Source organism: Octopus bimaculoides, chromosome Z (genome assembly GCF_046866305.1).
Source record: "Octopus bimaculoides isolate indiv1 chromosome Z, ASM4686630v1, whole genome shotgun sequence".
NCBI classification, from domain to species: Eukaryota; Metazoa; Mollusca; class Cephalopoda; order Octopoda; family Octopodidae; genus Octopus; species Octopus bimaculoides.
This window is the reverse complement of record NC_142944.1, coordinates 17,930,807-17,956,801: the sequence shown is the minus strand read 5'-3', so window position 1 is coordinate 17,956,801 and position 25,995 is coordinate 17,930,807. Positions and strand designations below refer to the sequence as shown.

The following is a 25,995-nucleotide window of genomic DNA, read 5'->3' as shown; positions in this document are numbered from 1 at the left end:
TGTGGTTTCAATTTCTAGACCAGGTGACGCATTTTATTTTTGAGCAAAGCACTTCATTTCACATAGCTCCAGTTGGCATAACTTGAGAAGGTAATTTTTGCCTTCGTTAGAGCCCCCCCCCCCACCACCATCTTGCTGGAAATAAAACTCTACATCTTCAAAGACCCCTTGAATGTCTGGCATGACAGATGTCACAGCACATTGAAGGGCACGGGATCAGCCACAGAATTGTTAAAAATGAATGATTCAGTTAACCTTTTTGATAATAAGCCACAATCATACAGTAACTCCTGATAATTTAACATGATATATAGATTCTCATGTCCCCAGTGAGAGCAACTGTGATCATTAATTGTACCATTTCATTTAAATGTAGCCTCATTATTCGAAATAATCTTTGTTGGATGTGTGCATCTTTTACACATCTTGCCAAGTACTACTCATGAAACACCTGTCTTTGACCCAAATCATCTTCACTGAGAGCACGGATCATTCTTTGAATGTAACTTTTCCAATGAATTCTTCAAAATGAAATAAACGTTTGATTTTGAAATTCCAGTCTCAAGACTTGCTTGCTGCATAGATTTTCTTGAACTCTGGCAACAAGTTTCTAGTACCCTTCCTTGCAATGTAGAATTTGTTGATGTCCACTAGCTTCTAGAATGTTCCTTGAGGACATGCTGAACAGTTAAATTTATCTACGCTCAGATGAAGTACTGAAGGCTGAAGGACAAAGTACTGAATGATGATGGACAAAGTACTGAAGGATGATGGATGAAGTACTGAAGGATGACCTCAGGACACTGAACCTTTCAGACAAGCTGACAAAGGACTGAGATGCCTGGCACCTTGCTGTACGCAAGAAGATGAGTACATCACAGCAGAAATGTTATGGGCACCCTCCCTGGTGAAGAGGATTGGCCTGCAAGAGTTTGGTGCCAGTGTCAGTGTCACATAATAGCACTTATGCAGTGCCATGCAAAAGGCACTCATGCTGGTGCCACATAATGGCACTCGTGCTCGTGCAGTGTCATGTAAAAGCAGCCAGCACACACTGTAATGTGGTTGGTGTTAGGAAGGGCATCCAGTCATGGAAACCATGCTAAAGCAGACTACCCAGCTTGCCAGCTCAAACAGTCCAACCCATACCAGCATGGCCAATGAGTGTTAAATGATGATGACATGTGTGTGTGTGTGTGTGTGTGCGTGTGTTACTGTCTCCTTGCCTTGACATCATGTGATAGCAGTAAATAAGTGTTACCATCATGCAAGCGGTGTCCTTTGTTTTCAGTTTTCCACGAAAACATGTCTGGCCATGGGGAAATATTACCTTGCTTGGAAACAGGTAAGGGTTGGTGACAGGGAGGGGGTCCAGCCATAGAAAATAAACTTCGACAAATTTTGTCTGACCCATGCAAGCATGAAAAAGTGGACGTTAATACTACGATAACGATGATAATGATGATGGTAGTAGTGGTGGTAGTAATGAAGACGACAATGATGAGGATGATGATGTGTACTTATATATCCATACATCGGCACATGATAGCAAATTTATATTCTCACAAATCTGAGATGGAAGACAAAAATCATTTACGGCAAGAATTGAACTCTGAACACGAGGAAATCGACCTTCAGTACCATCATGATTATCATCATCATCATCATCATCATCATCATCACCGTCGTTTTGTCATACCCACACCCGTCATTGTGACGATGACTGCTTCATAAATGATTTTTTTAAAAGGTATTTATAAAAGATAAATAGAATTTCTAATGTTCATGTCATTCTGGAGAGCAAAGAAAATAAAAATGGAAGGGTTGCTAACTAATGAAAGTTGAAACCAAATATTGAATCAATTGACCGACATATTACTGTCAATAAAAATGGGATAAATGTATATAACCAAAACTAAGGTGCATAACTCATGTTTTTAAAAATAATACTTATCTATCTTTAAAGTGTTTCGCAGTATGTAACCAAAATTACGGAGAGTAACTCTTTCTTTTCCAAGTTAAAGTTATGTCCCTTGATGTAATTCAATATTTACAATCAGAGCGTTAAAAAACACTGCTTCTGTTGCCACCGCCACCACAACCATCGTTGAGTAAGGAAGGAACTAAAGTTTATGACTAAAATCTATTTTAAGCAATGAAATTCATTAAATGAGCCAATCGTGTAATAAATTGTAAGAGTAAGATGATTTGCTAGAATGAGGAGGTAAAACTTTAACCCTTTAGCGTTCAAATTACTCTGTTAAATATAATACTATTTTATTCGAATTGTTTTGAATTAATCATGCATTATGTTATAGCATGGAGGCGCAATGGCCCAGTGGTTAGGGCAGCGGACTCGCGGTTTTGATTCCCAGACCGGGCGTTGTGAGTGTTTATTGAGCGAAAACACCTAAAGCTCCACGAGGCTCCGGCAGGGGATGGTGGCGAACCCTGCTGTACTTTTTCACCACAACTTTCTCTCACTCTTACTTCCTGTTTCTGTTGTGCCTGTATTTCAAAGGGTCAGCCTTGTCACACTGTGTCACGCTGAATATCCCCGAGAACTACGTTAAGGGTACACGTGTCTGTGGAGTGCTCAGCCACTTGCACGTTAATTTCACGAGCAGGCTGTTCCGTTGATCGGATCAACTGGAACCCTCAACGTCGTAAGCGACGGAGTGCCAACATATGTTATAGCTTATAGAACGTCAGTGTGAATATTTGGACTGGATATGGCTGGATTAAGTACTAAACAGTTAAATTCTAATCTGACTTTTTAAAATAAATATATGTGTGTGCATGTGCATAATATGTATGTCTATCTATCTATTTATATTTATATCTATATAAGTAAATTAGACAGACCAATATATAAAGTATATTAAATACATGAAATACAAAAAATGTATATATGTTTACATAGAAAAAGATCTGACTTACACAGAATACAAATAATATAGAGAATGAAAGGGGTTGAGGAAAAGTATTAGAAATCTAACAGCTGTTCCTGGGGGCTTGGTGGTCCAAAATAGTATTTGTGGATTGAGTCCATCGTAGGATGAGACAAGCCTCCATCTTCAGGAAAGTGATCTTACATTTGAGGTGTTAAATATATATACATCTATTGTATTTCATGTATTTAGTATACTTTATATATTGATCTAACTTGCTTATCCTTACATTCATTCTATACCTGCTCAAGTTTAAACCTCTTGAGCACTACAAGGTGTATTCTATACAGAGAATATCTGGATCTCATCTATGAACCATATATGTATATATATATATATATATATATATATATATATATATATATATATATATATTTATATATATATATTTATATATATATATATATATATATATATATATATATGTATACATATATATATATATATATATATATATATATATATATATATATGTATACATATATATATATATATATATATATTGATATCTCTTTTATCCATTGACTTTTAGTTGTTTCAGTTGTTAGACTGTGGCCATACTGGGGCACTGCCTGGAACAATTTTTAGACGAATGAATTGGCCCCCAATAATTATTTTCTTTTTAAGCCTGGTACATATTCTATCAGCCTCTTTTGCCAAAGCACTAAGTTATAGACATATAAATACACGAACACTGGTTGTAAAGGGGTGGTGGGACATACACACACACACATACAATGAGCTTCTTTGTTTCTGTTTGCCAAACCTACTAGCAAGGCTTCGATTGGCTTGAGGTTATAGCAGAAGACATTTGCCCAAGGTGCTACACAGTGAGATTGAAATCAGAACTGTGGGAAGCAAATTTCTTACCACACAGCCATGTATATGTATGCATATGTATATATATATATATATATATATATATATATATATATATATATATATATATATGTGTGTGCACAGGAGTGGCTGTGTGTTAAGAAGTTTGCTTCCTAACCACATGGTTCCAGGTTCAGTCCCACTGAGCAAGTGTCTTCTACTGCAGTCTTGAGCCAACCAAAGCCTTGTGAGTAGGTTTGGCAGACAGAAACAGAAAGAAGCCCATTGTATATCATCATCGTTTAACGTCTTCTTTCCATGCTAGCATGGGTTGGACGATTTGACTGAGGACTGGTGAACCAGATGGCTGCACCAGGCTCCAATCTGATCTGGCAGAGTTTCTACAGCTGCATGCCCTTTCTAATGCCAACCACTCCGAGAGTGTAGTGGGTACTTTTACGTGCCACCGGCACGAAGGCCAGTCGGGAGGTACTGGCAATGGCCACGCTCGAAATGGTGTTATATATATGTAGTGAAACTACCTATCGCCATTAGATACAAACTACTATCGCCATTACATACAATCTTCTCATTTAAATATAAATAAATGCGAGAGTAGTAGAGAACCCATTCCTTGTCCATCACGTGACTGATCATTATTCGAATCGGCAACTTCTTCGAACCGTTCCCGCCAGAACGCAAACTGACCAATCACGGCCCCTAGTAAGGTCACGTGATGGAGAATATTTCTACCATCTGGTGAGCCAATAGTTTGTTATAAATAGCTTTAACTCGGCAGCCAAATTTGTCTCGGTCCAGTTTCTCTTTGAGAACTGTTTCGTGTACTACACGACAGCAGCAGCAGTTCCAGCGACCACTTCAGCAGCTTCGTCCAGCCACGATGACCTCCGCCGTCGCCACATCAGCAACAAGAGTCTACGACTACTAACCAGCACCTACCAAGCAGCCTCTACGCTACCAGCGTCAACACGATTTACTATGTACACCAAACCAAACTCCGCGGCCCATCTCTCTCTTCGATTCTGTTAGGTGACTTAGCTTCACCACAGTAAACAGACAGACAAGAGAACCACAGCCAGCGACGAACATCTGTATAACAAGAATCACGGCTAGGCATCGATGCCTCGACATTACAACTAGTGATCAGCTCTGCCAAACTCAGCCTCCCTCACTTTCACATACAGAACTTTTCTTATTGTGTACCCAAGATCTGGTATAATTGCTCACGTGTCATTGACTCTTTCTCTGCTGTAATATTTCACATACACACATGTATCACTCACATACACACTTTTCTTTGTATGACGGCCTGTCTTTGATTATGTTATTATATGTCGCATTCACACTCTCACACAGACATACATCTTTAACGCTACAATAAATATATCTGTTATTCATCTAATACGGTTGTGGTCTTTCATTACTGGTCACATATGTTATCGTCGTACAACATCATATATATCATCTTTGATATATATTGTGAGTTCGACCGTGTGACGCGTTTAAATAAAAGGAGTCCTGTTTTTCCATTCGTCACCATTTCTCCTTTTATGAGTTCGCACGGTCGACCCTTACATATATATCAAAATAAGCAACAAGGATATCCAGAGGTAATGCAGTACAATTGTTTCATGCAACTCCCTTAATTATCAGCTAACATCTTGTTTTAAGTTTTCCTTTACCAAACCTCATGATATTGCTTCTAATAAATCTTGATTTTTATGACTATACCAGCTATTAGGTCTGTCTGCTCCCTCAGCCCTACCCCTAACAAATACAGCCCTCTGTTCTCTCAGCCTTAGATATACAAGGGATTTGATAAACTAGTCTATAAATTAAAACTGACTCCATAAAAAAAAAAAAACAGTGACAGGCAGAGTCTATAACAATGTATATCTTCTTGAAAATTCAGTAACTTCTAAACTGGAGTGAGACAGCATGTTCTTTGTCTATCTCTTTAACTTCTTGGAGATTTTTAGTATAATTATACTAATGTATCCATCTATTCTAATTTAATTAAATTATATGTCTTTGTGCAGCTGAGGATTGCTCTGCATTTTAAATTGATGTGATGATTGCATTGTTCAATTAAATGGAGTTGCATGAAACGATCGTACTGCATTACCTGTGGATATCCTTGTTGCTTATTTTGATTTTAATCACCTTATTTTGAAACTGTATGGATAATACCGTACTAAATTCTGGTGCCTCAACTTAAGTACCATATTCACCTGAATCTAAACTTTTGCTGAGCTCATCTACCATACCCAAAGCATATAATATATATATATATAAACATATATACAGGCATGGCCGTGTGGTATGAAGCTTGCTTCCCAACCACATGGTTCTAGGTTCAGTTCCGCTAAGTGGCATCTTGGGCAAATGTCTTCTACTATAGCCTCGGGCCGACTAAAGCCTTGTGAGTGGATTTGGTAGACAGAAACTGAAAGAAACCTCTGTGTGTGTGTGTGTTTATCTCTCCACCGTTGCTTGACAACCGATGTTGGTGTGTTTATGTACAGTTAAAATAAGTACCAGGCTTAGAAAGAATAAGTCCAGGGGGGTCGATTTGCTCAACTGAAACAAGTAAAAGAATAAAAGAATATATATATATAAAATGTAGCTCTTGATAGACAAAAAGGCAGCATAGTGAAGTTTGAAACACTTTAATCAAACAAAACTGATCTGGAAGTAAACAACAACATAAATATTTACCACCATCACAACCATCACGACCGCTGCCGCCACCACCACTACCTTCATATTGCAATGGAGGGTACATATCTAGTCAGAGCATACAACACTTGGTTTTAAAATAGCATAGAGAAACAATTTAAGCCAGCTGGCAGTTATGCAGATCATTATCAAGTTCAGTGATCGCTTTCTCAGAAGCTGAAAACTTTTTGACGTGCTCTGTGTATATGAGAGGGAGAGAGAGAGAGAGAGAGAGAGAGAGAGAGAGAGAGAGAGAGAGAGAGAGAGAGAGAATGAGAGAGAGACAAACAGACAAACAGAGAGAGACAGACAGACAAACAGAGAGAGACAGACAGACAAACAGAGAGAGACAGACAAACAGAGAGAGACAGAGAAAATGAAAGGGAGAAAGTAACTGAAGAAGAGGGACTAAGTTTATATCTATACATGCATAATGTCTGCATGTGACATACATACGTACATGTTCTTTTACTCTTTTATTTGTGTCAGTCATTTGACTTTGGCCATGCTGGAGCACCACCCTGAAGTGTTTTTGTTGAAAGTTTGACCTCAGGACTTATTTTTTGTAAGCCTGGTACTTATTCTATCACTCTCTTTTGCCGGACCGCTAAGTTACAAGGACATAAACAAACAAACAGTAGCTATCAAGTAGTGATGGGGAGATAAATACAGACACAAAGATGCACACACACACACACACACACACACAGAGGCATATATATCACATACCCACACACACGACAGGCTTCTTCCAGTTTCTACCTACCAAATCCACTCGCAAGGCTTTGGTCGGCCTGAGGCTATAGTAGAAGACACTTGCCCAAGGTGCTACATAGTGGGACTGAACCCGGAACCATGTTGTTGGGAATCGAGCTTCTTACCACACAACCACGCCTACACACACACACACACACACACACACATATATATATAAGAAACACACACACATGCATGCATTAACATTTATACATGGATAAGGTGTTGAGCTGACAGAAGCATTTGGATGCTATACAAAATGCCTTGTGACATTTCTTCCAACGTAACGTTCTGAGTTCAAATACAGCTGGGGCAGACTTTAATCTTTCATCCTTTTGGGACGGATGAAATAAATAAGAGTTGAATATTGGGGCCAATATTATCAACTAGACTCACCCACACACACACACACAGCAGCAGCACTACCACCACCTTCCCAAAGTTGCAGGCATTGTGCCAAAATGTGAAACCGGTATTTATAAATGCATAGATATTAACTCACACCATCTCCTTCAATCACTTCCCTGCTCTCTCAACCACATGGTTCCAGGTTCAATCCACTGCATGGCACCTTGGGCAAGTGTCTTCCGCTGTAGCTCCATGCCTCCTCGAGATTGGATTTGGTACATGGAAACTGAAAGAAGCCTGTTGTCTATGTATACGTACAGGTGTGTGTGCGCGCATTCACATGTGAGTTTATGTGTGTGGTGTGTGCGTGCGTTACTATCTCCTTGCCTTGACCTCTTGTGATAGTTTTAATTGGATGTCACTGTTATACAAGGAATGTTCATTGTTTTCCAATCTTCTATGAAAGCACATCTGGTCTTGGGGAATATTGTCTTATTTGGAAACAACTGTGGACAGTCAACAAAATGGACATCTGGCTGTAGAAAAATCTGCCCCAACAAATTCCATCTGACTCATATAAACACGGAAATGTAAATATTAAAAGGATTATGATGATGACAACGATGTGTGTACTATATGACTATATATATATCATTATCATCATCATCATCATCAACGTTTAACGTCCGCTTTCCATGCTGGCAAAGGTTGAACGGTTTGACTGAGGACTGACAAGCCAGAAGGCTGCACCAGGCTCCAATCTGATCTGGCAGAGTTTCTACAGCTGGATGCCCTTGCTAACGTCAACCACTCCGAGAATGTAGTGGGTGCTTTTACGTGCCACCGATACGAGTGTCAGTCAGGAGGTACTGGCGACGGCTACACTCAAATGGTATTTTTTATGTGCTACCTGCACAGAAGCCAGTCCAGTGGCACTGGCAACAACCTCGCTTGAATGTTGCTTTTCACGTGCCACTGGTAACGACACGCTCGAATGGTGCTTTTTACGTGCCATTGGCACAGGAGCCATTCAGCGGCTCTGGCAACGATCACACTCAGATGATGCTTTTAATGTTCCACTGGCAAAAGTGCCAGTCATGCAGTGCTTTCATCGGCCACGTCACCGAATTTGATTTTGATTGTCATTTCACTTGTCTCAGCAAGTCTTCGCAAGCAAAGTTTAGTGTCTAATGAAAGAAAGGTACGCATAAGTAGGCTGGTTACACCACTGGCATAGGCAATGGGTTATGGTCTCACTTGGCTTGCTGGGTTTTCTCAAGCACAGCATATTTCCAAAGGTCTCAGACACTAGTCATTGCCTCGGTGAGGCCTAATGTTCAAAAGTTGTGCTTCACCACCTCATCCCAGGTCTTCCTGGGTCTACCTCTTCCACAGATTCCCTCAACTGCTAGGGTGTGACACATCTTCACATAGCTGTCCTCATCCATTCACACCACATGACCATACCGGCGCAGTCATCTCTCTTGCACACCACATTTGATTCTTCTTATGTCCAATTTTTCTCTCAAGACGCTTACACTCTGTCGTGTATGCACACTGACATTACACATCCAGCGGAGCATACTGGCTTCATTCCTTATATATACATGCAGGGTGTTTGGACTAAATTTGTTTTTTATGTGTACTATATAACTACACACACACACACACAACCCTTTGGACATTTTTTACGCTAGTAACTATGAATGGCAAAGCATTTAATCCACAGGTGAGTGTTAACCAAAATAACTGTTATAGCTTTTTTCTATCAAAAGAGTGTACTAACTATTGTGACTTCAAAGATCAGTGTCCAGCAGTTTTTTTTTTTGTTGTATCAGACATTCCACCTTGTAAATGTCTAGATTTTTCTATTCTTTAACCCTTTAGCATTCAAACCTGCCATATCTGGCCCAAAAACTTCTATCTGCATTTTGTTCAAACTGGTCATGTCCAGCCTCTCACACCTACCCTACAATGTCGTTCTAAAAATAAACACTCACATCATTGTAATCACAAAACTATGAGACAATTCATGATTAATTCAAAACAATGTGAATAAATACGCATTACATTTGACAGAGTAATCTGGATGCTGAAGGGTTAAAATCTCAATGGAGCCACGTCATTTAGTTGTTAAAGTGTTGGACTCATGATCACAAGATTGTAGTTTCGATTCCTGGACTGACTGATGTATTGTGTTCTTGAGCAAGACATTTCAAGTTGCTCTGGTTCACTCTGCTGACAAAAACGAGTATTTGCTGAAATGGACTAGTATCCTGTCCAGTGGGGAGAAATATATGTGTCACAGAAACAAGGAAGATGGTCCGATAAATCTGTATGACTCATGAAAGATCTTTATCCACTTTAGAATGTCCAAGGATATATCTTTATATCATCAAAGCAATGAGTTTGGAACAAAGGGGACTAACAGATATAATAGTTATATAAACAGAAATTCTACAACCTCTAGTAATACCTCTATCTAGAAACACCCATGTTAAATAAATACATAAATAAACAAATAAGCCTGATAAAAGTTAAGTATTTACATTATTTTCCCTTCTGTTTTTATTTCTTTCTGTTTTTATTTCTTTCTGTTTTTTTTTTTTTTTTTTTTTTTGGTTTTGTCTTGTTTTTTCTTAATACAGGAAACCAGGTTTTCACCATCAGCCAAGGATAAAAGAATTATCTATGCATTCCCTCTCTATTTCCACCCTGATACATGTGTTTGTGTGTGAGCATATATATATATATATATGAATATACAGACACACACACACACACATATGTATATACATACCTAGTGTACAGATAGACAAATAGAGAGAAAGAAAGATACATACATACATATATATATATATATATATATATATATATATATATATATATGTGTGTGTGTGTGTGTGTGTGTGTGTGTGTATGTTTATATATACATATATATTATATGTACACATATAAACATATATACAAACACATATACATATATATATATATATATATATATATATATATATATATATATATATATATATATATGTATGTATGTATGTATGTATGTATGTATGTATGTATGTATCTATTCACAGGCATACACACTTGTACGTAAAAATACATGTTCTGATAAATTTATCTATCCTCCATTTCCTTGCACGTTAGACTACACATACATTATTCCATTTTTAAAAAAAATAAACAATACTTATTCATTTTTAAAAAAATTGTTTTTTTCAATTCTTGCTTACTCTGAACATTTTCTTCAAATTAATTCTAGTCTATTTCCTTATTTATTGTATTTATATTTAGTCTATTGAAATCTAGCAAGCCTAAACGTTTTTTTACATGCTAACTTGTTCTTTTCAGTCTTCTTATCATCAGGTGATTTTCATTACAGCTTATCTCCCTTATGTTACCTCTCGCTATATAATTAATTTGCTTGTTACAAATTTCCTTTCAACAACTTCTATTAATGTATCAGTATATTTGTAATTATTTACATGTGTAAATACTAGAGAGTCTATTAGTAGGTTTGTATACATCTTTGTAAGACTAAATCTTTTACTTGTTTCAATCATTAGACTGCGACCATGTAGGGGCACCACCTTGAAGAATTTTGTTAGTCAAATGTGCTGACACCAGTAAAGTGGACTTTTTTCTTAGGAAATTTTTGCTTGCCGCTCTAAAAAGTTTCTACACCCTTGGTTTATATTGATCAAATGTTCTTGCCATTCATTAGTTCACACCTTCCATCAAATTGACATTGCCTGAACAGGTGCACAGTGTACCATGCATCAGGTGTCGAAGAGATAACAGAGCAATGTGAGATGAAGTGTTTTGCTCAAGAACACCAGACACACTTGGTCCAGGAATTGAAACTACAATCTTCCATTATTTACATTATTTATATTTGACGAATATTTGTCCTCATTTTGTTTGTTGTTAACACAACATTTTGGCTGATTTACCCTCCAGCCTTCATCAAGTGTCTTGGGGAAATTTCGAACCTGGGTTCTGATGCACATGGGCATGTGGTGTAGTGGTTAAGAGCGCAGTCTACTAACCCCAAGATTCTGAGCTCGATTCCAGGCAGTGACCTAAATAATAATAATAATAATAATAATAACAACAACAACATCAGAAAAATACCTTAGGAGTGAGAACCCAGGTTCGTGAATTTCCCCCAAGACACCTGATGAAGGCTGGAGGGTATATCAGCCAAAACGTTATGTTAACAACAAACAAGATGAGGACAAATATCAGTTAAATGTAAATAATGTAAATAATCCATCATCTCTTAAATGTAGAACTGTACAATCTTCCAATCATGTGTGAACATATATAAATGCAAACACACATCATGTGCGTGCACACACACACACACACACATAAGATGTTAGTATCTTGTAGTCCAAGAAAGGGTTCTGCAAATTCTTGCTGAAAAATGGTCAGCCTCATTCAGAAATGAGCTGAAAAGAAGATACCCTGAATGGTTGGGCAGAAGTAGCAAATGTATCCATCATTGTTGTTACTTATAACTGCCTGACCATTATTCCACACCTCTGTTTTCATTTGGTCAAGTTGGAGAGTATTTGTATTTGTACATTTGCTTCTTATACAGAAGAGATATATTCCACTTGTCAGAAGATCCATTTGCCTACCAATACTCTCTGCACAGAGAGGTCAGTATACCATGGCCTGAGGATGTGCCAGCATTCACTGAAGCTGCAGAATCTTTTAAGATTTTTATATAACAAACAGGTGTGGTCACCAGCTTGTCTCTTTGAAAGAGCTGAAGACTTCAGTTAAGAAATGACCAAGATTAGGTAGCTGTCATCGGTATTGTTCTTTGGTTGTTACAAATCTTTACCAAATAGGCAACATGGATGATGCACTGCAATCTTTGCATCAACCCTGAAGTGTTAGTGTAGACTAGTGAACTGATATTCTCAAGGAATATCATATCATTAACAAACATCAATAAAACAGCCTGGTCCAGAAGACTTTTCATAATGAGGATGATGTATAACCCCTGGGAAATTCCTACCTGACTGACAGCATTAACTTGGAGCATTATTGGTTTAGAATAAATTCTACAGATAAAGCAGTACTATCTAAGATATATATAGCATAACAAAACTATTTGGGATGTACTCAACCATTGCTTAGGCATTGCTGGTTTGTAGAGTTATGTCAAACAACTGCTGTCAGGAAAGATCTGGCTCGCAACCAAATCCGTTCTTAAGATTACTATGTTGCCTTCATTTGGATATGAAAGGTAGCTTGTTTTCCTCTTCTGGCTATGATGACAGAGATTTACAATGCGGTGCTTGTGAACCTCCTCCAACACTTTCTATATGACCTGGGAGGGCTTGTACCCTACACTGCTACCATTAAGTAGATTACTGGAACTTTGACTAACATGACTAGACCTGGGATGAATACTGAAATGGTTTCTTGTTGCCTTCTCTTGGTAGGTGGGATTTGAACTCAGAATGTAGAGAAACAGAAAATATACCGCGACCACATGGCCTCTTTGACCAAACCCTCATCATCGTCTTCAATATTGAAAGGAAGTAAAAGTAGTGAGGAAAGTGCTACCCTTCAGTGAATTTGTTGAAAGGGAGATGAATGAGAAAGGTGAGAATGACTAAGTGAATGGGTTTACTCTCAGTATGTACCTGTTACCAGGAGAACAATGCTGGAAGAGGCCAGCATTACCCTTAGTAATTAGAGCAATCTAGAATCTGCAACATTCCTTGATTAGCTGAGCCCACCCATATTGGGACATAATATTTTATCATTTTTCAATACTGTTATTCTAACAATCAATTTTGCATAAACCCCAGCCATTTATTTTTTAAATTTGTCATTGTAATGTCTTCTCATACATTGTCCTAATATAGCAAATAACAGTAATCATCATCATTATTAATTACTATTACAATTCCACATGCATATTTAATTAGCAGGTATTTTATCTTAACATTTGGCGACAAAAATTTCCTCAAATTTCAAGAATCTATTTTAGGATTCTTGCAAAGCTACTTTTTGCAGGTCAACAATGCAAGTCTCAATTCCAATCACTTTCAGTCAATTTAGTTAGCATTTTAGGTGTTGTGCCACGTGCACCTATTACTACAGGAATAATTCTTGCCACAGTCTTCCACAGCTCACTATCATCGTCATTATCATTATCATCTCATTAAGTAATCTGCAAATCAAGTTTGGAATCAACCACTTTTGATTTCCAATTCAACCACTTTAATTTCATTTTGCATTTCAGGACAACATTTGAAGTGCAAGAATATCACAACCTCTCCCTAAAGCATTGTTAGTTTTGTATCTAATTAATTTTCTATTTTTCTTTTTTCTTTTTAACTTCTTTTTTTTGTTGTTGCTAACTAAATCTACAGAACTGGCCAGGATAACATTGAATGAGAATATATTGTTAAAGGGACTTAGCTTAAAACTCAGGTACATCTTTCAATTATCATTCAAAAAATAAAATAATTGACTAAACTTTAATCTATTCTAATGTATATCCATTTCTACAATAGCCCAAGAATATAACTGAAGACAGTAGGACTGAGTCCAGAACCATGTGGTTGGGAAGTGATCTTCTTACCACACAGCTATTCCTGAAGAAACACAAGACATGGTAATTAAAATTGTTGTTGGCATTACTGTAATTATTCTTATAATCCGACATATTTCATTCTTCGTAAATATGCATATTTTGAGTCAAAGCGAGCAATACTGATTCAGCCAAAGTCTACCTTGGCCTTTTATTCTTTAACTATTGATAAAACAAAATTCAGTAACATAACTGGGTCAAGTATAAATGTGTGACCAATGTCACAGAAAGAAGAAGTCATTGTATGAGAAGACAAATTCTGTGTGTGTGTGCTTTTATTCTTTTACTTGTTTCAGTTATTTGACTGCGGCCATGCTGGAGCACTGCCTTTAGACGAGCAAATTGACCCCAGGACTTATTCTTTGTCAGCCTAATACTTATTCTATCAGTCTTTTTTGCCAAACCACTAAGTTACGGGTACGTAAACACACCAGCATCGGTTGTCAAGCAATGGTGAGGGGACACAAAGACACACAAGAATATACATATATACACATATACATGTATATGTTTCCATCTACCAAATCTCACAAGGCTTTGGTCGGCCTGAGGCTATAGTAGAAGACACTTGCCCAAGGTGCCATGCAGTAGGACTGAACCTAGAACCATGTTGTTGATAAGCAAGCCACTCCTGTGCTTTTATATATATATATATATATTATACTGGATCACCTTCTCCAATGACCTCTCTGTTATTCATGAATGAATTCAATAATTGTGTTTTTTTTCTCTAAATTATATATTTATATATTATATATTGTGAAATTTAATTTAATTTTAATTTTGATAAATTAAATTAAATTGAATTTTTCCCTGTAAATTTGGATTTTTATCCTTAATATTATTATTATTATATAAATATATATATATATATATACATATACACATATTTCTGTATATATCACGTATGTATATATGTATGTATCTATATGCATGTGCATATGTATGCTCAAATATATATATATATATATATATATTTGTCCATATATAAATACTGTCCTAAAATTTTGAATACATACATAAGCACACACCCTCAAATATATATGTGAAAGAAAGAAACATGGGATGTTGTGACAATCAAGACTTTCTCAAAGGTAGAAAAATTAGTCTTACAGTTACTTAGTGAAGAAACTTCAAACAGAAATTGAAAATTGATTCCATCTCAGTTTCCCTAAAGTTCACAGAACATGCTTGCCTCTCACAATCTTCCACACATTCAATGCCAAAACATCACAGATACACTTCTTACACATATATTGTACATTTTCTGACATTTTCAGGGAGAGAGAGAAAGAAGGGGAGAAAAACCCATTTTTTTGCCAACTGATTCAACAGCCCCCTAAATTTCTAATCCTTGTTTATTCTAGCAGCAAACATATCAATTTCATAATTATACATAATAATTTCACACCTAACTACAATTATTCACATCACTATCACAGAAGAGCTTGTTTGTATTACACGTTCTGTTACCCTTTACCGTGAAACATGATAAGATTTCCATTCTCCAGAATGATAAATTACCAGAAGCGGAACAATGCATTTGTTGCTGAAGACTTGACAGAACCTTTAATTATCTGCTTTAAACCTAAACATATCAGCTGCCATTGACCTCCAGTTTCTTTTGAAGATTTGAAATAAAAACCTTGATTTGAGGAAGCAACTGTGAATGTAAATATTGGAGGTCATACTTGAACGGCCATGCTATGTTTATTAAAATGATGCATGTCGAAAGGGAAAGAGCTAGTGAACAGCAGGAGCTGGGAGGTAGGAAATGAGCTGGGTAATAAACGGCTGGAATGAGGTAGATTTGATCTTAAAATGTCAGGATTTCCAGAATAATTGTTGATTGGAGATATGTTATGTATTGGTGTAAGGGTCTATCAGAGATGTATCATGCTAAGAAAAATGTTGATGATGATGATGATGATGATGGTGACAATGACTGTGGTGGTGGTGGTGGTGGTGGTGGTAGTGGTGGAAGCAACAGCAGTAAGAGTGTTGGTGATGGTGCCCTACCTAGTTCCAACCACTTTACCTTGTGTACAGAGTGTACATATGTTTCAATATATGAATGCGTATGAGTGTGTGTGTGTGTGTGTGTGTGTGTGTGTGTGTGTGTGTGGCTGTGAGGTAAGTAGCTTGCTTACCAACCACATGGTTCCGGGTTCAGTCCCACTGTATTGGCACTTTGGGCAAGTGTCTTCTACTATAGCCTCGGGCCAACCAAAGCCTTGTGAGTGGATTTGGTAGGCGGAAACTGAAAGAAGCCCGTCGTATATATATATATATATATATATATATATATATATATATATATATATATATGTGTGTGTGTGTGTGTGTGTGTATGTATATATATGTGTGTGTGTGTGTGTGTGTGTGTGTGTGTATGTGTGTGTGTGCGTGTGTGTGTATGTTTGTGTGTTTGTGTTTGTACCCCCAGCATCGCTTGACAACAGATGCTGGTGTGTTTACGTCCCCGTAACTTAGCGGTTCTGCAAAAGAGACTTATAAAATAAGTACTAGGCTTGCAAAGAATAAGTCCTGGGGTCGATTTGCTCGACTAAAAGGCGATGCTCCAGCATGGCCGCAGTCAAATGACTGAAGCAAGTTAAAGAGTAAAAGAGTTAAAGGAGACTGGCAGAACTAGAGAGAGAGAGAGAGAGAAGAGAAAGAAAGGAAGAGAAAGAAAAAGAAACAGAACCGCCAGTCATACAAGATAATTGGTCATATGTAAACAACATAGAAATCAGCCTCATTTCCCCATAGCATTCCATATATATTTAATTTTTATTAATTATAATTTCAAGGTTGTCTTCCCCTGTCTGACCTGTTATTATCATTTACCTAACAATTGTCCTCATTAAAAACAAAATAACACAAACTATGTAGTCATATATATATATGACTGAAAAAATTTTTTTTCCTGGACCTTCTGATTCTTTTAATGTGCTAGTTTCCTGGTATTAAATTGATATTAATTAATATCGAATTTTTACCATATTATGTTAATTATTATTATATATATATATATATATATATGGGAGAATATACAAAAAATAACAACAGACGAGGACAGGCGGTGTAAATAACAAAAGTATATATTAGTATGACGCTCGGGAATACGGAAAGTCTTTGACGTTTCGAGCTACGCTCTTCAACAGAAAGAATACGGAGACAAGGAGAAAAACACGGAGAAAAAAAATTGAATAGTGTTCAGTCAACGGTCAATCATAATAATGGCCGATCATAACAATGGCTGACCGGAAGTTAGAAATTCTTATTTCAGGAGAGCTAAGAAAGGGGGATATATATATATATATATATATATATATAAAAGATAGTGGATGCAGCTGGATATTCAGGGCTGACCTAAGGCTTAACAGTACCAATAGGGAAACTCTTCTAGGCAAATGGTATTATAACTTAATCTTAACTAGTCACTAAAGAATTATTAGTACAGGCTAGCATTGTGTTATATTTGGTAAGAAGTTTGCTTCCCAACCACATGGTTCTGAGTTCAGTTCCACTGCATGGAACCTTGGGCTGGTGTCTTCTATTAGAGTCCTGGGCTGATCAAAGCCTTGTGAGTGAATTTGGTAGATGGAAACTGAAACAAGCCTGTTGCATGTGCGTGTGTGTGTATGCACATGCATGTGCACATGTGTATGCATGAATGTGTGTGTATGTGTATCTGTAAGTATGTATGTAGTTATGTATGTATATTTGTATATGGCTGAGTGTGTCTGAGTCTCCTTGTTTTCACATCGTGTGGTAGCTGTAAATGAGTGTCACTATTATACAGGCAGTGTCATTCATTTCCAATATTCTGTGAGAATGTGTCTCGGGGTCATGCCGAAATAGTAATTACTCGGAAACAGGTGAGGGTGGGTGACAGAAAGGGCATCCAACAGTAGAAAATCCGTCTCAACGAGTTCCAGCTGACTGATGCAAGCATGAGAAAATGGTTGCTAAAACAATGATGATGATAATGATTATGATGAATATAATGATGATGATGATGATGATGATGATGATGATGATGATGATTTATGAAGTGAATAGTTGCATAACACATCTACATTTCTATACTTAAGAGATGAGGAATTCTGTACATTATTTACATTATTTACATTCAAAGGATATTTGAAATGTGTTAACAACAAACAAGATGTAAATAATGCAAATGTAAATAATGTACAACTTCTACATGTTCTAATTTTAAAAATTTTAATTTTCAGAAGACAGATACACAAATGCTTGAAATCAGTAGGCAACAAACCAAACATAAAATATACACCCCAAAACAGAAAAACCATGACTAGTTGGTTGAATACTTCAGAGCTGAAAGAGGCTCTATTTTCTCTCTTTTCCCTTTATTGGATTGGTTTTATCAAGAATCTATGTCCATTGCTTTCCCGAGTTCACCAAGAGTGTTCACATCAATACTATTGGGATTTTAACTTGAGCTTCTATAAACCTGTGACTGTAGAGAAACTGTAACCAGGAAAGAAACTGAAGAATGTGACAGTTCCAATGTTATGTCATGTGACCACATCTTAGACAGTAAATGTGTATCCTCCCTGTCCCGTCCGTGATAACTGGGCAGCAGAAACTATCTCTCCTAAGGCGACGAGCTGGCAGAATCATTAGCATGCTGGGCGAAATGCTTAGCGGTATTTCGTTGATTAAATAAGTACCAGTTACGCACTGGAGTCGATGTATTCGACTTAATCGTTTGTCTGTCCTTATTTGTCCCCTCTGTGTTTAGCCCCTTGTGGGCCATAAAGAAATAAGGAATGTTAACACGCCGGTCGAAATGCTTAGCGGTATTTCGTGTGTCTTTACATTCTGAGTTCAAATTCCGCTGAGGTTGACTTTGCCTTTCATCCTTTTAGGGTCAATAAATTAAGTACCAGTTACGCACTGGGGTCGATATAATCGACTTCAGCCGTTTGTCTGTCCTTGTTTGTCCCCTCTGTGTGTAGCCTCTCGTGGGCAGTAAGGAAATAAGAAACTATCTCTCCTAGGTGCATATAACTTCTTAACCTATCCAAAATTTACAGACCCTTAACCCTTTAGGATTTAGACCAGCCATATCCAGCCCAAATATTCTGACTGTTTTATGATCCGACTGACCAGATCTAGCCTCTCACACCTGCCTTATATATAATCACATCATCGAAATGTCAAAGCTACAAGATGATGCATGATTAATTCAAAATAACGTGAATGAAAAGAGCTTTACAGTTGACAGAAAACCTGAATGTTGTTGGCACTCCGTCGCTTACAACGTCGAGGGTTCCAGTTGATCCAATCAACGAACAGCCTGCTCGTGAAATTAACGTGCAAGTGGTTGAACACTCCACAAACACATGTACCCTTAACGTAGTTTTCGGGGATATTCAGCGTGACACAGTGTGACAAGGCTGACCCTGAATTACAGGTACAACAGAAACAGGAAGTAAGAGTGAGAGAAAGTTGTGGTGGAAGAGTACAGCAGGGTTCGCCACCATCCCTTGCTGGAGCCTCGGGGAGCTTTAGGTGTTTTCGCTTAATAAACACTCACAATGCCCGGTCTGGGAGTCGAAACCATGATCTTATGACCGCGAGTCCGCTTCCCTAACCACTGGGCCATTGCGCCCCGATGATAACTTGAATACTAAAGAGTTAAATACCTAAATGGTTTACACGCACCTATGCTAGAAGGACCATAACCTACAAATTACCTGTCATTATTAATAGAATGGTGTTCACCCAACCTTGTAACTCATGCAGGTAAACTATGAGGAAGGCCAAGGATGTGTTCAGATAATGTAGAGGCTGCTCTCACTTCTTCACTGCCATTTTCTGTTCTCTTTGTTTAGAATATCAGGCTGAGCCAACTGGTAGAAGACCCAGTGGGTAAACCAAGAACATGGTGGTTAGATAATATCCATGGTCTCAGTTGGTCATGCTTGGGAATTTAGCAGGAAAGTGTAACAACGCTTTCTTCTGGGAGGATTTTATGGAGGAAAAGCCTCAGGACTCTACCTCCACGACCTTCCCAGTTGAAAACTGGAGTTGGTTTGTTTACATCCTCACACCTTAGCAGTTTGGTAAATGAGACGGATTGAATAAGTAGCAGACTTAAAATGATTACTGGGGTCAATTTATTTGATTAAATTCTTCAAGGAGGTGCTCCAGCATAGCCACAATTCAACAACTGAAAAAAAATAAAATAAATCGCAAAGTACCATTCTCACACCTGTGACAGTATAACAAAGGACATGGATGGATGGATGGATGGATGGATGGATGAATGGATGGACGGACGGACGGACAGATGGCTGTCTTTGCTAATGTTGTGAAATCTTCCTTCATACACATCATGAATACTTGCAATAATGAGACTTCATTCGCTTCCCATTCAGGTGTTGTTTCACACACGAAACAAGAGCCTTTTAGAAATAGAAACAGAAGCCAAATCTTCCTTAAATCATGACTCAGTCTCTTAAAATGAGGAAGGGTACATTGAACAGTGTAGTCTTAGATATATTATAGTTAACTGTGGGATAACATAGAGATAAAGTAATTTTTAATCAATTAAAATTATTATAACTATATTAAAAAGTATAACAGTTAGTATTGACATGAAAAGCAAAGGATGCAACTCAGAAATTCAAATTTGCTAAGTCTGGAGGTAACTCTGGACATATTTCTGTCTTGCTAGAACTTCTCAGGGAAATCTAGTGTTATCAACCATACCTTCAAATAAGTAACTGTGAGAATATATAGGGTTTGAGCGAAAAAATAATATTCATTGATTAAGCTATGACATAGAAATATTATATTTTGTTTGAACAAAAGATGAGATGGTCGTAGTTGGATCAGTTCTGATGATAGGTCTTTTTTAATCAATAAACTGGTGCTCCATCGGTTACAATGATGAGGGTTCTGTTGATGCACTCAACATAAGAGCCTGCTCATGAAATTAACATGCAAGTGGATGAGCACTCCACAAACACGTGTACCCTTAACATAGTCCTCAGGGAGATTCAGCATGACACAGAGTGTGACAAGGCTGGCCCTTTGAAATACAGGTATTACTCATTTTTGCCAGCTGAGTGGACTGGAGCAAAGTGAAATAAAAGTGTCTTGCTGAAGGACACAACACACCACCTGGAATCGAACTTACAACTTTATGATCGTGAACGAAATACACTAACCACTAAACTACCTATCCACTATACAGCTAATGTATTGGACACATTATTTCATATTCCATACAACAGCAATCATTTTATTTGTGAAGACTTTGATTAAGGTCAGTTTTATTGCTTTCTTATTTCTTTACTGCCTACAAGGGGCTAAACATAGAGGGGACAAACAAGGACAGACAAACGGATGAAGTCGATTATATTGACCCCAGTGCGTAACTGGTACTTATTTAATCGACCCCGAAAAGATGAAAGGCAAAGTCGACCTTGGCGGAATTTGAACTCAGAACGTAGCGGCAGACGAAATACCGCATGCTAATGTTTCTTATTTTTTTACTGTCCACAAGGGGCTACACACAGAGGGGACAAACAAGGACAGACAAATGGATTAAGTTGATTATATCGACCCCAGTGTGTAACTGGTACTTATTTAATCGACCCTGAAAGGATGAAAGGCAAATTTGAAAAGCAAAGGATACAACTCAGAAATTCAAATTTGCTAAGTCTGGAGGTAACTCTGGACATATTTCTGTCTTGTTAGACCGTCGGCAGAATTTGAACTCAGAACGTAAAGACAGACAAAATACTGCTAAGCATTTTGCCTGGCGTGCTAACATTTCTGCCAGCTCACCGCCTTTTCATTGCTTCAGTTTTATTGCTTTCTGTTGTTAGAATATTTCTGTTGGTACACATTCTATTCGTTTCAAGTAATTTTGCAAATAATAAAGAATTTAGTAAAATGACTTTGTTATTGTTATGCTGGTGTTTGAAACATAAATTAATGTGAAATTTTGATGGAATTTTTGATTATTTTAAAATAAGAAGTTTGTATTATAGAACCAGGTGTGGTTTCAGGAAGTTTGTCCTCAAAAGAGTTAACATATTGACATGTGATTTGAGAAAGAGCAGCTAAATACTCAGCATGTATTCAGGGATATGCTGAGACTAACTAGTGTAGACAGTTCAATATGGCATATATTCAAGCTCAGTTGTATGCCCTGAAGCTCCTCTGAGAGTTGTGAGTATGAACTCAGTGATGTTAATGACTTCAGAGAGGGAAATGTCTGGTGAAATAAAATTCTTGACAATGGCTGGAGAAATATGATAGCAGTAAAGATAACAGATGAACATGGAGAAATAGCAAAAAGAAACTTCAGCCAGAGTAACCAAAAATATTGGTGCCATAGGCAAGTGTCTTCTACTACAGCTTTAAGCACCAACCAAAGCCTTGTGTATAGATTTGGTAAACAGAAACTAAATGAAGCCCACTGTGTGCGTGTGAGTGTGTATACACATATGTATGCATGTGTCTGTGTTTGCCCCCCCCCCCCGTCACCATTTGGCAACTGGTTTGGCATATTTATATCCAAGTAACTTAGCAGTTCAACAAAAAGGGACTAACAGAATGAGTTCCAGGCTTGGAAAAAAGAAAATTTTTTTAATAAGTACTAGGTTCCATTTGATACAACTAAACTCTTCAAGGTGGTGCCCTAGCATGGCCACAGTCTAATGACTGAAACAAGTTAACATAAAAGATAATCTTCTAATGAGAAAATTAATGTGGTATTTTGAGTTTATATGTAATTTATCACAATAGTTTTAACTGTAATATTTACGGCACTACATTTGTTATACTATATATATACATACTTTTTACGGAATCACTGCCATTTTTATTCAAACATTCTTCCCCATCTTATGCTCATGGTTTTTGAGATATTTTTTTCAATTTTGTCTGCCATGTTCATTCTATCTCTCTTTGTATCACTAATTAGTTTATACTGGGATGACATAAATGTATGCATATTAAAAGAGTAAATATTGTAAAGTTTAATCAAAAGATACGATCGTTATTTACATTATTCACATTTGACGGATATTTGTCCTCATCTTGTTTGTTGTTAACACAACATTTCGGCTGATATACCCTCCAGCCTTCATCAGGTGTCTTAGGGAAATTTTATTTAATTAACAGAGAATAAATTCCTAGCAAGATTTCTCTCCCTTACAAAGAACCTGTCCAACCAATAAGAAACACTGAACACTGATCTAAAATGATTAAATGAAGAAACGATTTGGATTTCAGGAATGTGTATGTTTATGGCATGGTTTCTACAGCTGGATGCTCTTCCTAACGCCAACCACTTTACAGAGTGTACTGGGTGTTCTTACATGACACTTTTATGTGGTATCACATGGCCATGTGTGGTGCTTCAGTATATATATATGTTATTTATTGTATGTTATTTCTCTTGTTTCATATTTTTACTGGAAACAGGGGCTGTGTGGTAAGAAGTTTGCTACTCAACCACATGGTTCCAAGTTCAGTCCCACTGCGTAGCACCTTAGGTGAATGTGTGTTTTAGCATAGTTCCTACAGCTGGATGCCCTTCCTAATGTCAACCACCTTACAAAGTTTACTGGAAGCTTTTGTGTGGCACCAGTATGGGTACTTTTTACATGGCACCGCAAGATTAGGAACGTCCAACTGAAGAGTGATGCAGGGGACATGCCTGTGTGTAGGGACAACTATGATTTTACTTAGCTTGGCATGTCTTCTCAAGCACAACAAAATATCTGGAGTCTCAGTCTCCTGTCATCCCCACCGTCAGGCCCAATGTCAGAGGAACGTTTCTCACCGCTTTGCCCCAATTTTCCTTGGTCTACCCCTTCCACATGGTCTCTCCACAATCCATTGTTCAATCTGATTATGCAGTAGATCACCAAAGCCCAACTCATGATAATGTTTGCTAAACCATATTAATTGCATTATGTCCACATAGAACACTGCAGACTCATATCTGCAAGAATCATTTTCAGTTTAATGCATCACCCCTAGTAATTATTCTTTTCTACTCTAGGCATAAGGCCCGAAGTTTTGGGGGTTTTGGCCAGTCGATTAGATTGACCCCAGTATGCAACTGGTACCTAATTTATCGACCCTCGAATGGATGAAAGGCAAAGTCGACCTCAGCGGAATTTGAACTCAGAACGTAAAGACAGATGAAATACCTCTAAGCATTTCACCCAGCATGCTAACGATTCTGCAAGGTCACCACCTTATCCTCTAGTAATTGTTGACAATTCACCAATGAACACTGGCTCTTCATCATCATCATCGTTTCATGCCCATCTTCTATGCATGCATGGGTAGGATGGTTGACAGGAGTCAGCCAGGTAGAAAATTTACCAAGGCTACTCTGTCTGTTTTGGCAGGGCTTTTACGGCTGGATGCCCTTCCTAACACCAACCACTCCATAAAGTGGACTCTGCTTTTTAAAAGAAAGAAATTAAGAATAGAAAACAGCAACCTTACCTCATCCCCTGTCTGCTCTTCCACAATAGTATCATTGGTGGTGGCCACAGATCTTTGGCTCCTGTGAATGAAGATGCAGTAATTTGTTAGACAATTAACAGTGAAAGCACAAAGAGATCTAGACAAGAAACTTCTTATAGCAAGCTACAAGGTGCATTCCAGAAATTCTGAGACACTTTCAGGAGAGAGATTTATTACTTTTGAAGAAGTACAGAACTCTAATCTCCTTCATAGAAAGATCTTCTGACTTTAATGTACTTGTAGTGCCCCACGATCTTCTTGAAGGCCCCCATGAAAGTCTTCCAAAGTGAAGGTGCTCAGGACTCTTGTCACAGCCTCCTTCACCTTCTCACTGTCTTCAAACCAACTGTCCTTGAAGTTCTCCTCCCACTTGAGGAACAGCCAAAGTCAAAGAGAGCAAGGCATAGACTGTAAGGAAGATAAGAAAAAGTTTTGACGCCTATCTCTGTCATGTAGTTGGTTACCAGGATGGAACTGTGGATTGGTGCATTGTCTTGGAGCATGGGTCAAAAACCTGAGTGGAAGAGCTCTGACTTTTGCAATGAAATCTCTTCTTAAACCCCCTCAAAACCTCACCAAAGTACCCTTTATTGACTATCTGACCAGAGAGAACCCAGTGGATATAGATGATGCTCTTGCTGTTGAAAAAGGGGATCATCATAAGCTTCCCTGTGAATCTGATTTGCTTGACCTTTTGTGCCAGCAGAAAAACAGGTGCTTGGTTTATACAAGTTAATCCATAAGGAGTCTGGAGCATTTCATAAATTTCTTTAACATTTTTGCCCAGTTTAACTTAAAACTTCCTAATTGTCTTCACATCCTTAGTGCATTCTATAAACTAATTAGCTATATTAAGCAGAGTTGTAGCAGGGTATATTCAAAATGCTGTTACAGCAATCTCCTTCAATCTAGTATAACAAAAGTTGGCAGGTCAGCTTATTGGATCAATAGTTATGATATACTAAAATTAAATAACTCACAATAGTTATAACTGCTTCTCCGAATATTTAATCCTAGGTTCCATTAACTCTGACTATTAAGGAAATTATGAATGTTTCTTATTTCTTTATTGCCCACAAGGGGCTAAACATAGAGGGGAAAAACAAGGACAGACAAAGGGATTAAGTCGATTATATCGACCCCAGTGCGTAACTGGTACTTAATTTATCGACCTAGAAAAGATGAAAGGCAAAGTCGACCTCGGTGGAATTT

General features: G+C 37.6%; 1 protein-coding gene across 6 annotated transcripts in view; it reads right to left on the bottom strand.

Moving 5' to 3' along the window:
• Positions 1-25,995, bottom strand: part of LOC106875566 (uncharacterized) — a 360,383-nt gene that overhangs the window by 315,052 nt on the left and 19,336 nt on the right. For all 6 annotated transcript variants that reach the window (XR_016244845.1, XR_016244844.1, XM_089365512.1 and 3 more), the window contains exon 3: positions 24,763-24,823. Coding sequence is in view for 4 of the 6 variants with exons in the window: in XM_089365512.1 (XP_089221638.1) it covers positions 24,763-24,823 (61 nt within the window). In the remaining 2 variants the exon portion in view is untranslated. The remainder of the gene's footprint in view (positions 1-24,762; positions 24,824-25,995) is intronic.